This window comes from Heteronotia binoei, chromosome 10 (genome assembly GCF_032191835.1).
Source record: "Heteronotia binoei isolate CCM8104 ecotype False Entrance Well chromosome 10, APGP_CSIRO_Hbin_v1, whole genome shotgun sequence".
Taxonomy (NCBI): domain Eukaryota; kingdom Metazoa; phylum Chordata; class Lepidosauria; order Squamata; family Gekkonidae; genus Heteronotia; species Heteronotia binoei.
The window spans coordinates 98522285-98538828 of NC_083232.1; the positions used below are offsets into that span (position 1 = coordinate 98522285).

At 45.5% G+C, this 16544-nt stretch overlaps 1 protein-coding gene across 1 annotated transcript in view; it reads left to right on the top strand.

Annotated features, from left to right (window-relative positions):
• The window catches only part of EPB41L4B (erythrocyte membrane protein band 4.1 like 4B), a 122208-nt gene extending 108237 nt beyond the window's left edge, over positions 1-13971 (top strand). The window contains exons 12-16 of the mRNA XM_060247827.1: positions 622-731; positions 2988-3018; positions 5701-5734; positions 7815-7882; positions 12530-13971. Of these exons, the coding sequence (XP_060103810.1) occupies positions 622-731; positions 2988-3018; positions 5701-5734; positions 7815-7882; positions 12530-12671 (385 nt within the window). The 3' untranslated portion in view covers positions 12672-13971. The remainder of the gene's footprint in view (positions 1-621; positions 732-2987; positions 3019-5700; positions 5735-7814; positions 7883-12529) is intronic.
• Positions 13972-16544: the final 2573 nt, after the last annotated feature.

The window sequence follows — 16544 nt, forward strand, 5'->3', positions numbered from 1 at the left end:
GCCTGTGGGAGGAACTGGGCTAGGGAGGTGGCGGGAGGGGTTTAGCCAGGGCTGACAGACCTTTTGCTATATGAGCTGTTCATGAAAGCATTTTAAAGCAGGTTTTGATGACACAATCTGAAGAATGACTTCTAACTGCTGTTGTTCTGGGTTGTGTTGTGTTAAGGCCATGTTGGATCAGGCTAGTGGCCCATCCAGTCCAACACTGTGTCACACACTGGCCAAAACCCAGGTGCCATCAGGGGGTCCACCAGTGGGACCAGGACACTAGAAGCCCTCCCACTGTTGCCCCCCACCAAACACCAAGAATACAGAGCATCACTTGCTGCAGACAGAGAGTTCCATCTATACCTTGTGGCTAAGAGCCACTGATGGTCCCCTGCTCCATGTTTATCTATTCCCCTTGATAATTACATTATTCTGGTTGCTGTGAATGGCTGCCTACACTAGTTATATCTCACAGTTGCATAGATACATTTCTTACATGCCATTTTGCTTTTTTATAAGGAAAGCAAAGGAGCCGTCTTCATGCTTTTGTGTCTAGCTTGTGTGTGGAGGGGTTTTTTTTACATTAATCTAACCTGTGATGTGAATGTTCCCCTCCCTTTTTTTTTTAATAAGTGGGAGAACAGAGTACCAGGCAACGCATGGATCCAGGCTACGCAGAACCAGCACGTTTGAGAGGCGGCCTAGCAAGCGGTATCCCTCTAGAAGGCACTCCACCTTCAAAGGTTATCATTCATAGACAGTGTCTTCATAGGCCATTTTTCCTTAGTCTGAATATTTGGTTGAACTTGTAGCTGCTTTCTCCATTTCACACACGGGTGGAATTCTAGCAGGAGCTCCTTTGCATATTAGGCCACACCCCCTTGATGTAGCCAATCCTCCAGGAGCTTACAAAAAAGAGCCTTGTAAGCTCTTGGAGGATTGGCTACATCAGGGGGTGTGGCCTAATATACAAAGGAGCTCCTGCTAGAATTCCACTCCTGATTTCACATAATATAAACCACTCCATTTCATTACAGCTTTCACTGCTGAAGGGATGTATGCTTAGGGATGGGTAAAACGATGGTTGTGTTCGTTTTCTTTATTATCTTTCGTTTTCATTCCCAAGTCTGTCTTCTAAGAAGCACCTGATATACCTTTGAACAAAGCAGAATTTTTCTGTATATTGCAGGGGTGGCCAACAGTAGCTCTCCAGATGTTTTTTTGGCCTACAACTCCCATCAGCCCCAGCCATTGGCCATGCTGGCTGGGGCTGATGGGAGTTGTAGGCCAAAAACATCTGGAGAGCTACCGTTGGCCATCCCGGTATTGTTTGCTCATTTGGGAAGGTCGTAGAGACATCAAAGAAGTGTGTCTTGAGTCTGGAGAAACATCAGTGCTTGAGACAACTCTTAAGAGCACTAGAAACACTCACAATCCACTTTGGATTGCAGCACTGCTGTGCCCCAGTTGGCTGTAACACAGGCAAAGCTTTCCCTGTTTTCTTCAGAATTTGACATTTTTAACCCTGTGAAAAAAGTGTATGAGGTTCTTACAAAATGCCAGATGGTTTTATCAGAGGCTTACAAAACAAGAAGCCTCAACAATGCCCTCACGGTGCATCCGTCTGTCAGCAATGGAGCACCTTAGCCATGGCTGCATTAGCCTTTTGAGCAGCATTCCCTTGTTCGGTTTCCTCAGATCCCTTCTCCTGCTGCAGAACTGGTCTGAGAACAAAGCAGGTGGGGACACGGCCTCCTTGTCAGTGTGGTAATGAGCAGAGAAGGCCATTGCGTCATTGTAGGTGAAAATGGAGAGCAGAAGTGCTGTGCTTTTCCTCCCGCAAAGCATTTGACACTTTGAGCAGTCCACCAATGGTCAGGAGCAGACATTCCATTGATATTGACGCAACTGGACTGGAGTGGGTCATAGGAACCACATAGGTCCAGTCTTGGTCCATCCATCCTGGCTTCCATGTTGTTTCCCAACTCAATTCAAGGTGCTGGTATTTACCTTGAAAGCCCTCTCTGTCTTGGGACCAACATACCAAAAGGGCTGCCTTCTCCCATGTGAACCTACCCATTTGCTCTGGTCATCTTCAGAAGCCTTGCCTTGGTTGCCCTTCCCATTTGAAGCTAGACGGGCAGCAACCCAAGAAAGCGCTTAACCAGTTGAGGCACCAAAACTTTGGAATTCCCTCCCCAGGGAGGTTTTTCGATTTCCCTCTATCACTGTCCTTCTGCCAGCAAGGGAAAATGTTCTTGTTTCATCAATAACAATTACTGGCCCTCCTAATTTTTTTTGTTTGTTTCTTTGTGTTTTTAAATTCATTATTCTATAATTTTAGCTGTATTTTTAGTTGCTTTAATGCAGGGGTGGCCAGCGGTAGCTGTCCAGATTTTTTTTGCCTACAACTCCCATCAGCCCCAGCCACTGGCCATGCTGGCTGGGGCTGATGGGAGTTGTAGGCAAAAGGCATCTGGAGAGCTACCGTTGGCCATCCCTGCTTTAATGTTTTAATGCTTATTATGTCCGCTGCCTGATCAAGAAGAAGAAGATGATATTGGATTTATATCCCGCCCTCCACTCTGAAGAGTCTCAGAGCGGCTCACAATCTCCTTTCCCTTCCTCCCCCACAACAGACACCCTGTGAGGTGGGTGGGGCTGGAGAGGGCTCTCACAGCAGCTGCCCTTTCAAGGACAACCTCTGCCAGAGCTATGGCTGACCCAAGGCCATTCCAGCAGCTGCAAGTGGAGGAGTGGGGAATCCAACCCGGTTCTCCCAGATAAGAGCTATGGCTGACCCAAGGCCATTCCAGCAGGTGCAAGTGGAGGAGTGGGGAATCAAACCCGGTTCTCCCAGATAAGAGTCCGCACACTTAACCACTACACCAAACTGGCTGATCAGGTGGAAAGGTGGCGTTAAAATATTTTAAATAAGCACGTTTGCTGCTTTTCAACATTGTGAGGGTCACTCTTGCTTTTCTTTGCTCTCCCTTCAGCCAACAACCCTATGAAGTTATCTCCACTTTGGTAAGTGTGCGCTGCTTCACTTTCATTCATTGGCTTGGTCTCTGCCACCCGTGACTTGGGCCCAATAAAAAGTTACCTGCCGGAAGCAACTCTGTATTACGCCTCTGTTGCAGGAACTCAGCCCAGATACATCACCCTTGGCTCTTGAGTATCAGCCTTTTATGGGTTGCAAAGGAAATAGCTTGTAGAACTAGATACGACAGGGCTGGCAAAAAGATAATAATCCCAAATTCTAATCCATGGTTGAAGTCAACCACGATATGGTGCGCATTGTCCCCCTTGTGTCGGCAACGTTCCTTTTCTTCTAGGGCTGTAATGATGCCGAAATTAACTGTGGTCAGAAGTAACCAGGGTTCGCTTGGATACTAGTGGCAGATATCAGTTTTAGAGCAGGCTCTGCTCAACACCAGTAATAAAAGCTGGCTCTTATATAATTCTTCATTATACTTAAGGCTGGCAAAATGTAGATTTATGTTGGGAGAGGGGAGAGACCAAACCCTGCTAGTGGGAGCGGGGGAGGCAGCGCCATGTTTTTCAGGTATCTAGAACTTTTCAGTGCCAGTCCCTTTAATGAAGTTCTGTCTGGCTAAAATGTGTGTCTACATTTCCAGTAGATGCCTGCCCCATAAAACACCCCGCTTTGTGTAGTTTCTGTTTGTAAATGAACATAATACTTGGAACAGATTTTGAGTTCAGTGGGGCACTTTTAAGACCAACAAAAGTTTATTGAAAGTATGAACTTTCATGTGCACACACACTTCCTTAAATGTATCAGATGCACGCAAAAGCTCATACCTTGAATAAACTTTTGTTGGTCTTAAAGGCGCCCCACTGGACTCAAAATTTGATCTACTGCTTTAGGCCAACATGACTACCCGCCTGGATCTGTAATAATTCTTAGATTCAGGTGGGTAGCCATGTTGGTGTGAAGCAATATAACAAAGTTTAATTCTGACTAAGCTTTTGTGTGCCCAAAAGCTTAAACCCAGAATTAAACTTCATTGGTTTTAAAAATGCACTGGGTTCAAACTTCGTTGCAATAATCCTTATATGCTCTTGGTGGATGTTTCATAAAATATTTATTCCTACTCCAAATTTGTTTGGCTTTTTAATGTTGCCTTCTCAGTAGTTAGTGTTTGATCAATGCTGAGTGAATTAGTGTACTAAACTGGGATATATTTGTGTCTATAAAAGCAAACTGATTTTTTGTAGTGCCTTCCTGAGCAGAATTAGAGATGGGGCTGTTTAAACCAGCATGTTCTTGTTTGCAAAATAAAGAAATATGAGGCTTCTGGTTCCAACCTACTTGTTTTACTTTTGCATAGCTTGCTCCAATCAGTGGGACTCTTTACAAGGGGAGTGTCCAACTGCAAAGCTATACAGGGTTGATTTGCAAGCATCACGTACATTATCAGTATTTATGCACGTGCAAAGTCAAAAGCTTGCATATTCCTCCCTCTGCTCGTGAGCAACAATTAGAGATGTCTGCAAATTGTGGATTGTTATCGTTATCAAAATTGCAAGCTGTGGGTTGGATCCTAACATTTCACTTCATCAGCTTCCGCACATTTCTCCGGCCCTGGGCCCCTTCTGCTGACACCAGATTGTCTTGTGTGAACACAAAAGCATTTTGTGTCAACAGAAGGCACCATGTGGAGGAGGAGCACATAGGCACTGCTGGAATGAATTGGTAGGATCCAGTCCAGTAGCTTCCATTTAACTTGGATTTCATCCTGGGGATAAACTGTGGTTTGGAATCGTGGTCTGTAAGACAAGCACAAACTATGGCTGTAGTTTTCTGCAAAGAGGGGGATTATCTTGCCACGCACAGGAGGGAGGGAACAAATAACTCCCAAGATCTACCAGGCTTGTTCATGCAGGAATAAGCCGTTATTTGTCATCTGAATCAAGCCAAACGTTTTCATGGAATAATCTTGGGTGTCTTGCAATGTTCCCTCTAAGCTGCAGAGTCTTGTGAGCAAAAATTCTATTTTGTGAGTTACAGGCATTACAGTTGTGACCTACAGCATACATTAGTGTGCTCTGGGGTTGTCCTTCCTGAGCTAAGACAAAAACGTGTGAGCTGGAGGCTAAAAATCTGTGAGCTAGCTCATGCCAACTTAGTTTAGAGGGAACACTGGTGCTTTGGGGTGGCCATTGAGACACCTGAGGAATCACAGTAGAGCACAGAACAGATCGTTTGTTTTTGAAAGAGGAGACTTTGCAGCAAAGGACCAGAAAATCTCAACACAATTACAAAAGTGATATCAGAACAGGCTGCAGTCTTTGAAACCGCTGATACTCTGATATGTTCACTGAAATGAGCTTTCCCTGAGCCGCTGGCTCAAATGTTCAGATATTACAGACCGTTCCTCAAATCTCTGATTTTTTAAAAACAATGGTAACACTCAAGACCTCTGGATAGATGGAAATTTGATATAAAAGTGTTAGGCTTGGACTGGAGTAAGATGTATTATTACAGTATTGGTCAGGAATTAGTGTGTGTATTTGTGTGTATATATGTGTGTGTGTGTGTGAGAGAGATGTATGTGGGGTGGGGGTTAATGGGATGTGTGTGGAAGATCAGTATTTCCATGGCCTGTTTCACTCATGGATAACATGAGCTTCTGTGATACCCTTCAAAACCTATGCAAAAACACCTAATCTGTATTTTTGTTTCAGTGCTAAAAATAATCCCGAAGTCCATAACTATCAGGTAAGAGGCATACAGATTTGTCGTTTTATTATCTTAATTATAGACCTCTGGCCTACAGGCTCGCTGTGTTCTTGAAATGTGGTTCCCCCCCACCCCCCCGTTGGCTTGTTGTAGGCTTCTCATCCATTTGCCAGTGTTCCTGAGGGAACAAGTTAGATTCTTTTCAACAGGAATTCTTGTCCAAGAACTGGTCTTCAGAGAGTTTCTATTTTAAAAAAACTGGAGATCCTAGATGGATCCTTTGAAAGATCAGAGTCTTCACCACAAGGTTATGAATACAATCTGCCAAAAAATGGGTCATGTATTGTTCTTTTTTTTTTCAGCTGCACACTTAAAAGGATTCACACTTGAAAACATAAAAACATAAAACTGTGGGCAGGAAGATAGGCTTGTATGTGCTCACTGTTGAGTATTTCTTCTGGGGCCAACTGAACTCTTGTAGAAACCATTGGACAGGTCGGATTGACAATCAGTCCTCTGTGGTTGTCATCATCAAGTGTAGGAATGATCACTCGACGCGTGTTCCAAGAGAAAAAGCCTGCTCAGAGGAGACGCCTCTCTTCTCAGCAAGGTTCCTTTATTTTTATACATGCTGCAGTCACACTGAAGTCACCCAAACAGGAAACATCTGCCCAGTTACCAGGAGGTCGTGTCTGCATAGTCTACAGAAACTAATACAAACTCAGCAATTATCAGGAATAGATTTATCTGAGGGAGCAGAAATAAAGTTGAACACAGGTGTAAGGATCTTGTGCTCTTGTGTCTGCAGACGTAACGGAATCTGGGTGGCCAGACGCCTGATCCTCCCACGCTCCTGTTTTCAGACTATGTGGGGTGCAGATGGTCAGATAACATTACAACCAAGTGATCCCCACAATCAAGAAGATTCAGTGGCCTGCCTTCCTTTGGGACACCACTGTGGGGTCCTTACAAACACATATGGCCAAGTATGACTGCGGCCTTACAACATAGAACCCTGCTGGATAAGACCAGTAGTTCATCTAGTCCAGCATCCTGTCTCCCACACTGGCCAACCAGTTCCTCTGGAGGTCAAACAAGAGGGCACAAAGGACGAGGTTTTAGCCTCCTGGCACTGGGATTCAGAGGTTTAGTGCCTTTGAATGTGGAGATTCCCTTTAGGCTACTAGCTGCTGATACACTTATCCTCCATGAATTTATCATTTCATTTATTTAATTTATACCTCGCCTTATCCCACAGCTCAGGGTGGCTTACAGAATAAAAACCCATCAACAATAAAACAATAAAAACATAATAGGAAACATAGATGGCAGAACAGATCATAGCAAAGATCAGAACAGAAACCCATGCTTCACATAAGGCAGAAAATAGGTGCCCCAAAAGACTTCAGGGCAGGCCCTGGGAAAGGGGTCAAGAGTAGGAGAGGCCAGAATGATTGAAGTCTCTCGCTTCAGCCAAAAGCCGGGCAAAACAACTCCATTTTACAGGCCCTATGAAATTGAAGTAAGACCTACAAAGTTTAATTCTGGATGTCTTTGTGTGCACCGGTGAATTGTTTTCTGTGGCCCCGGAAGGTAGGCCCAGAACAAATGGGTTGAAATTGAATCAAAAGAGTTTCTGGCGCAACATTAGGAAGAACTTCCTGACCGTTAGAGTGATTCCTCAGTGGAACAGGCTTCCTCGGGAGGTGGTGGGCTCTCCTTCCTTGGAGGTTTTTCAACAGAGGCTAGATGGCCATCTGACAGCGATGAAGATCCTGTGAATGTAGGGGGAGGTGTTTGTGAGTCTCCTGCATTGTGCAGGGGGTTAGACTAGATGACCCTGGAGGTCCCTTCCAACTCTATGATTCTATACCCAGAATTAAACTTGTTTGTCTTAAATGTGCCCCTGGACTCAGATTTTTTAATAATTCAGAGTTAAGCGTCTTTGTTCAGAGTTGGCAACAACAGTCGTAGCCTGCTGCAGTCATAACCAGGTAGCTGCAAAGTTCTCTGCAGTGAAAGTCTGGCTGTTTGTGTGTTCATTTTTCTCTAGAAGCTAGCTCAGGAAACGTGGAGACTGCAGCCAGCCCAGTAACCAAGGTTTGCTCTTTGTTTCTAGCCCCTGTACCACCCAAATATGCACCTGGGCCAGTCACACTGGCACCCCCATCCACCTGTGAATGTCAGGTAAGTCATTGTCTGTTCATTGGAATTGTGGGAGGGAGGAAACCTGATCGTGGGGGAGGCGGGAGAAGGCCTGGGTTTAGACCGCATCTTAAGAAAACAGGATGCCTTTCCCCCAGGACAGCAGCGAGGTGTAAGTGGGGAGCCCAGAGCAGGAGCTCCTGGTTCAGCATATGGCGGGGAGTGGAGGGGTTCCTCCCTCCCTCCTTCCCTCCCCACATTATTTCTCTAACCCAAAAGGGCATGGGGTGGTATATTTGCTGACACGTTCCCCCCCCTCCCCCCCCACTGTTTCAGGTTAAAAAAATGGTGCTGGGGAAAGGAAGGAGCCTCTCTTCCCCTCATGCTGCAGTGGTCCTGACTAGAATTTGAGCCCTTGTGCTGTTTCCGCAGCACTACAAAATGGAGGTGTGTCGCCAGGATGAACATCAGGATGGTGTCTTTTTTAGTTTCATCCTGAGTCTCAGCCCCACCCCCCCAAATTTATATGGACAATCCTGACTTTTTTACAGTCTGTTGTAAGGACCGTTCAGCTCATCTATATGAAGTACTTTGAACATTCAAAAGCATTTTCCATATAGGGAGATGTCTGAGGTAATTTTGCCCCAGAGCAGCTGAGGCCTAGAGATGGGCTCTTGTATGAGTTCTAGTCCTGTTCGAGGTAAAACCAAAATAACTTTTTCTAAGCTTGGCTCCATTCCTTTCAGTGGTACTTGGAGGGCCTTTAATTTACGTTTCCATCCTGTCTCATAATAATATAATAATAATACTTTTTATTTATATCCCGCCCTCCCCGCCAAGGCAGGCTCAGGGCGGCTCACAACATATGAATATAAAATACAATAAAACCATACATAGCAAATTACCGTTTCAATAATAAAATCATCATTAAACCATTAACAACTATATTAAAATTAACATTGTGGTGCTATAACTTAGGTCTTAATAGAATTCAGTGGCGAAAACATGTCCAGCGAAACTTTCTTGGCTCGGTATTAGGTGAAGGCTAGTTTGAAGAGGTAGGTCTTACAGGCCCTGCGGAACTGATCTAAGCATCGCAGGGCCCGTACCTCCTCCGGGAGTTGATTCCACAACAGCGGGGCTGCCATAGAGAAGGCTCGATCCCAGGTGGTCTTCAGTCTGGCCTCCCTTGGCCAGATTGTCTCAGCCAATTTATGGTGACCCCATAGGATTTTCAAGGCATTTGGAGGTCGTTTCCCATTGCCTGCCTCTGTGTAGTAATCCTGGACTTCCTTGGCTGGCTCCAATCCAAGTATTAACCAGGGCCGATCCAGCTTAGCTCCCAAGATCTGGCTCGCCCAGGCCACGCAGATCAGGGCAGTGGAGGTTATATGCCAGAGCTATTCCATGGCAAGACGCTAATAACAAAACCAGTGAATGGTCTGCAGGTGAACTCTATTTTGCAGGTGGCAAGGGATTGCTGCCAAAACGACTATGCGTGCATAGGCATGTCCCCACAAGACCCCTTATCAACTTCTTCCTATAATGTTGCTTCTGTGTGGGATGGTGCATTTTTTCACCTTACGTTTCACATCTGCAGGTACCAGGAGTGAGACAGTGCATGACACTGACCCTTTAACATGAGCGCATTTACTGCATAGCATAGGGGAGACCTTGCAGTGGTAGCGCTGTGTTGCCTACAGGACCCAATTTCACTTGCATCACTTGATATTTGAGATGATTACCATTGACTAAGAAATCTTCGTTGCATTTTAATGCATCCGAAACTTCTTGAAAGAACTTCAGCACAATACATTTCTTTTAAGTGTAACTGAAGGTATTAAAGCATATACCTAAAGCTCAAGATGGGTAGCCAAGTTAGTCAGTCCATGGCAATAGAGGAGGGCAAGAGTCCAGTGAGTGATCTAAGAATGCCCATTATTTGCATCATTGAAAGGTGTGGCCTTTTCATGCTGGTTCTAGCTCCGTGAGGGCTGCTCAGCCTGACGTCCAGTTTGCTGGACGATGCAGTGGGTATAATCTAATCATGCCTATTGTTTGCATCACTGAACTGTGAGGCTTCTCATGCTGGCTTGTAGCACCGCAATGGCTGCTCAGCTTCAAATGGATGGATGATGCAGTGGGGGATCTAATAATGCCCATTGTTTGCATCACTGAATCATGTGGCCCTATCATGCTGGCATGTAGCACAATGAGGACTGCTCAGCTTGACATCCGGTTTGATGGGTGATCTAATAATGCTGATTGTTTGTGCCACTGAACTGTGTGGCCCTGTCTTGCTGGTGTGTAGCACAGCGAGGACTGTTCACTTTGACTTCCAGTTTGCTGGATGATTCAGAGCTGGCCAAACTTGCTTTAACGTAAGAGCCACATAGAATAAATGTCAGATATTTGAGGAGCCACAAGACATGAAAAAATATTACACACTTGTCTTTATCTTTCTTTCTTTGCAAATAAAGATAAAACAGACATGTATGCACTTTACAACACAACCATGCTAGAAGGAGACTTTTTTAAAAAAACAAAAACAAATGCTGGTAATAGCAGTCCCCATAACACCAGCCTAGGGAAAGGTTAGGGAATTATGTTTTTGCACCAGTGGGAAAAGGAAACACACAGCTGCCATATAATCACTGACCACCATTTGCATCATTACACATCTCTTTTTGCCTTGACACCAAGATTAGTAAATACAGCTCCTTCAAGAGCTATGAAACTAGGAGGGAACCCTGTGCCACCCTATTTAATTCCACCCCTCCTTTCGGTGGCTCCCTCGGCTCTTGTGCTCTTTTCCCCTGCTCAAAGAATATCTGGGTGACGTCTATGGTGGGGAAGAGCGTGCAAGTCTGCCTATTTCCTCCTTTCCCCCCACTTCATGCTCAGAGGCTGACTGAGGAGAAAGAGCCATATGTGGCTCCCAAGCCACGATTTGGCCACCCCTGCACTTTAAAGACTAGCCAAATTTGTGAGTAACTGCTCTCTTTTTAAGATCTTCTGGTACCTGAAGAAGTGAGCCGTGACTCACAAAAGCTCCTGGCCTGCAGCCGCAAATTGTGTTCCTGGACTCTGGCTCTTTTCTCTACCTAAAAGCTGTACATTGTGCCTGTCACATGTTGTATATGTGTGTTGTGGCCATCTCCTGCTTAGAGCACACCTGTTAGTAAGCTATAATCTGCCTTTAATTAGTGATTGGAAACACTTTCATGCTATCTTTCCGCCGATTACGGTCCTCAAGGCGGTGAACCTAAAAAACATTACAGTGTTTTCCATGCTGTTTTTCACACACACAAAAAAATCCAAAAGTAATTATAATTAAATTAAAAACACATAACATTGGAAGGAGGGAGTATGCCAGATGAAAACAAAATCTTCATCTGTGGATGAAAGACACCAGTAGAGGGGGACAGACTTCCCGCAGGAGGGAGTTCCAAAGATTTGGTGCCACGACTGAGAAGGCCGTTTCTCAGCCTCAGGTGGCTAGAGGGTCTCCGAAGATGACCGGAGTTCATTGTAGGTGTAAATTTCATGGCTGGTTTGTTGCAAAAAGCTTTTTTGCTCAGGATGCTTCACTTGTGCATGCCGTTTTCAGCATAGTAAGTAAGTAAGTAAATTTATTTTTATATCCCGCCCTCCCCCGCCAGAGGCGGGCTCAGGGCGGCTCACAGACATGGAATACCATGATTTAAAAATACAATCTAGACAAAACAAATTTAAATACAATTCAATTACATAGGTTAATTAAAATAAATAAAACAGTTGTTATGGATTAAAATTAGGTTAAGGTGCTATAGTTCACAATCATACATAAGATGGCTAGGTGGCTACAGGTCAGTTTAGCCGGGTTCTGTCTTAAAAGCAAGCTGAAAGAGAATGGTTTTGCAAGCCCTGCGGAACTGATTCAGGTCCCGCAGGGCTCGCACCGTCTCTGGAAGTTGATTCCACCATCGAGGGGCCATTGCTGAAAAGGCTTGCTCCCTGATTGTCTTCAGTCTAGCCTCTCTTGGCCCAGGGATTTTTAAAAGATTTTGAGAGCTAGGTCTCGGGGGGGGGGGGGGGGGGGGGGGGGGGAGGGGGCAGAGGCATGCTACCCACAGGAAAAAAGGAATGCTTGTGTTGCCCTTTAAAGTGAACTTGTGTGTGTTTCTCTTATATACTGAGATTATTTCTGGGTAGAGGATAGTAGTTTCAGTAGGGCAGCCCTGGTGGTCTGCGGTCCAGGAGCACCTTAAAGACCACCCGGGTTTCCAGGGCATGAGCGTTTGGGAGTTTTAGTGGCAGAGGATAAATCCTGCAGCACGGTCCTTCAGGAAGTTCTCCGCAAGGCCTGTTGCAAGGGATGAGACTCGTGCAAGGGCAGTCTTGGCTGATGAAAGACACCAACAGAGGGCAACAGACAAATCTCCCTGGGGAGGGAGTTCCAAAGATTTGGTGCCACGACCAAGAAGGCCATTTCTCATTCTTTGCAACAAGGCCTGTCGCTGGGCTCAGCTCACGGCTTCAGCTTGGCTCCCTCCCTCCCGCCCTCCATTCGTAATTTTTGTTCCTCATTGTCACCTCATTTTGTCTGCATGTTGTACCCCCAAGTGACAAATTCATTCTTTTTTTGTTGATCCTAACTGTGATTTTGCTTTTGGCTTCTCATTTACCTTCACTGTGCACATGGTTCAGGCCACCCTATCATGATGAGAAACTGTATTGGAAGCCCACGGGCGAGGACAGCCATTTTCGGTATATCCAGGAACAGAACGAGAAGAACTTGGGTGGGCTCCAGAGTCTGTTGTACCAGGATAAGCTCATGACAACCCTTTGAAAAGACATCGGGATTTCGTGTTCCATCTTCTGTCTTCATTACATTCCATGAAATGTTGTCTGTGTGTGTTGCAGATGAGTTGTAGAAGTGGGGTTGTGATCCATACAGCGCTCCCCAGATTCTCTTGTGAGTGATTGTTCCTAGAACTTGGGAAAGGGTGAAGGCATTCCACTGCCTGGAAATCTAGCCTCTTGTAGTTCACTTATTCCCCACTCCAAGTTTTTGTATGGCAATCTCATCTTGATTCCTTGCCACGTATGTGTTGATGTAGCACTCACAGCTAATCCCTTTTAATGTCTAGTCTCTCTTTTCTGCGCTTTGAGTGACACAAGAATTGGGAAAATTGTAGTTATCAAGCGTGACTTAATGGCCAGTGATAAAGGGATCCAGGAGACGAATCAGAAGTTCAAACAACCCTCTGTTTTATCTGTTTTAGACATGCTGGTTCTCGTGCCATAGCTAACAAATGTCAAGAAACCTCTAGAGTTGATTTTACATAGTCCGTCCATTTGGATTTTAGTGATCTTCATCAATGATACTATACTTGGCTGCTATAATGTGGCATCTCTGTGATGTTAAACAGTGCCTTAATAATTGGTGGGACTGTCTTTCAGTAGACTGCGGCGGGAGGGGAGGGGAAGTGACAGAAAGGAAAAAACATCACAGGCAAGTGGAGCTTTTCACAGTAGACAATGTTCAAGCACCGTTTCTCTCTTCGGATCTCCATGGCTGTAAGTGTGGGGCTGAGTCTTGGGCTCCTCGACTCCCTCCCTGACCTTCCAGCCCCACTTAGGGAGGGGGGGCAGAGGGGGCACACCCAAGATCAGCCCCCAACCCCCACCCTCTCTCACCATACAAAAGTCTGAACAGCTCCCAAGAGGGGTTGATAAAGGATAGTTTAGACAAATACATTTTGAAGTGGAGTATGAATAAATCAAAAGACAGATATATATTCTGCATGCTCAGGTTCCTTAAACAATCACAATTTCCTAAGTTTTTTAAAACTCAGATATGGAAATGACCATGCCAGCTTTAGCTAACACTTTTTTCCCCTGACCTTAAAGCTGTGATCTGTTGAAGTTGATCAGAATGAATATCTTTGTATATCAGAAGTGCTAGTGTTTTTAATATGATTTTAATTAATCTAAATTTATAAATAGGAGTAAGTCTAAGAGCAAATATGTGAAAGTTTAATTTTTTATTTAAAGTATTTTACAGATGCTATTATGACATTTGTTTTAATCTTTGTATGTGCTAAGTACAAATAATAATAAATATGGATATTTTCATTTGCCCTGGAGTTCTGTGGTTTATGCTCCTTTTGTCTGTTTTCGACTGTAGAAAACTAGGCTGAGATCCCCCGTGCATTTGTACCACTTCTGTTAAACAAAAAAATAAATTAGTTTCCCTGGCTAACTAAACTGGCTTGAAATTTTAAGAGCAGGTATGTCCTAAAGACAGGAAAGTTCAAAATGGTAAAAATTCTTTCATGGCTGCAATGTTTCTATAAAGTGTTTGCAACAATTGGCTCATAACTGAGGCTGCTATCACACACACACACACTAAATAATGCATTTTCAATCCACGTTCAGTGCACGTTGCCAGTTCACACAGTAACATTTTTTGAATTAACCTTTTTTCAACTACATGAAAATGGCATTTTCACTGGAATAAATGTGAAATATGGGCAGGAGTCCAACTTGGCCAGTACATACATGTGATTATGGGGGTGTGAAGTTTGGGCCCATCTCCGTGACAAGATAAAAAAAAATTCCTATGTTGGAACTAGGGAGGCCAGCCAGCTTCCAGGTGGGGCCTGGGAATTAAAGCTCAGACTACAGAGATCAGTTCCTCTGCAGAAAATGGCTGTCTTGGAGGGTGGACTCTGTGACACTGTCCCCCACTGAGCCCCTGCCCTCCCCACGCTTCATCCCTGAATCTCCAGGAGTTTCCCAGCCTGCATCTGCAACCCTACCGCCCCTGGGCTTTTTTTTTCATATCAGGAACTCCTTTGCATCTTAGGCCATACACCCTTGATGTAGCCAATCCTCCCAAGAGCTTACAGGGCTGTTAGTGCAGGGCCTACTGGAAGCTCCAGGAGGACTGGCTGCATCAGGGGTGTGTGGCCTAATATGCAAAGGCGGGTGGCCCAACTGCAGTTTGGGAGCCACATGTGGCTCTTTCACACATATTGTGTGGCTCTTGAAGCCCTACTGCCCTTGTTGGCTGGCTTGGAGAAGGTGTTGGTCTCTTTAAGTCACTTCTCCAACCCAAGCCAGCCAGCAGTTTGGAGAATGCATTTAAAGTTAAAGTTCCTTTCTTTCTACTTCTCCCCTCCATCTATTTTCCTTCCTTCCTTCCTTCCTTCCTTCCTTCCTTCCTTCCTTCCTTCCTTCCTTCCTTCCTTCCTTCCTTCCTTCCTTCCTTCCTTCCTTCCTTCCTTCCTTCCTTCCTTCCTTCCTTCCTTCCTTCCTTCCTTCCTTCCTTCCTTCCTTCGATGTTCATGTCTTTCCGCTCTCAAACATCTGATGTTTATTCTAGGTGGCTCTTACACTCAACAGGTTTGGCCACCCCTGTGCAAAGGAGTTCCTGCAGCAAAAAAAGCCCTGCTCCCCTCCCCCCCCCCCCACCCCCGTTCCCCTGCCAGTGGCCAGGGGGAATGCGGCAACCATCGTTGGAACACAGATCTAGTGCTAAACCTGTTTCTGGCCTGCATCTCCTCAGATGCCAAGCAGGGAGCTCACCTGAGCCTTCTCACAGACATGCCGTTTTCTGTGTGGTGAGAGTTTCATATGAAAGAGCCTTCGGCTGCGTGGTCCCGTATCTCACTTGAAATATCACCCAGGCACAGGTTTGCCCACCAGGTGTTTTTAGAAAGTAGGCAAGGCCAGGTGGGCTTTTACTTAGCAAGGCTTCTGATTAGCCTTTGAAGATTTGGCTGGTTGGGCAGATTTTTTTAAAAATGTTGCTTTAGCAGCAGCTGCGGCCACAGCACAAGGATCCTCACTGTGACTGAAGGTCAGCTGTTGCAGCCATTTTGTAGCCGGGTCTGCCTCACATGGCACCCATTTGTGCTCTGCCCACCATGCTGTGTCAGAATTCCAAAGGGGCCCCCTTGAGGCTAAAGATGCTGCCCTGGAGAAGCTCAGGGGCTATGTCGACAAAAACATTTGGGTACCTACAAGAGGCAGCCCACTCCCATGAGGACAGCTTGTTTCTTGTTGAGATCAATAGTCTTGGACTAGAGGGAGGGGGGGACAGTCCATCAGCAGGGCCCATCCCTCTGAAGGCAAACCAGTGTCCTCTTATGCAAAGGATGCCACTCTGGTGACGAGGGAGATCTTTGTGTGATGACTTTGGCTGGGATGAATACTGTGGGCTTCCATATTCTCCAAATGGCCAGTGGTCATGTGGAGGCGGGAGGGAGCAGGTGGTTGTGGGTTCTGCTGGCACCAGCAATGTTGGGAACTACACTCCCTCTGAGTCTAGGCTGTGGAGTCTTGTGAGCAAAATTCTGCTTTGTGAGCTGCTGGCATTCAAATGGTGAGCTGCTGCATCAATTAGGGGCCATTTTTCCTGAGCTAAGACAAAAATGTGTGAGCCGGAGGTGAAAAAACTGAGTCAGCTCACACTTAGCGTAAAGGGAACTCTGGTTGGGAAGTGTCACAGTGTGGTCCTGGAGGAAAAATTAGATTGCTGGTAGAAAGTTAAAATCAAAACCCCTCAAAGATGGGTCCAGGGGTGGTATTCTTGCAGAAGCTCCTTTACATACCAGGCACACACCCCTGATGTAGCCAATCCTCCAAGAGCTGACAAGGCTCTATTTTGTAAGCTCTGAGAGGACTGGCTACATCAGGGGGTGTGGCCTAATAT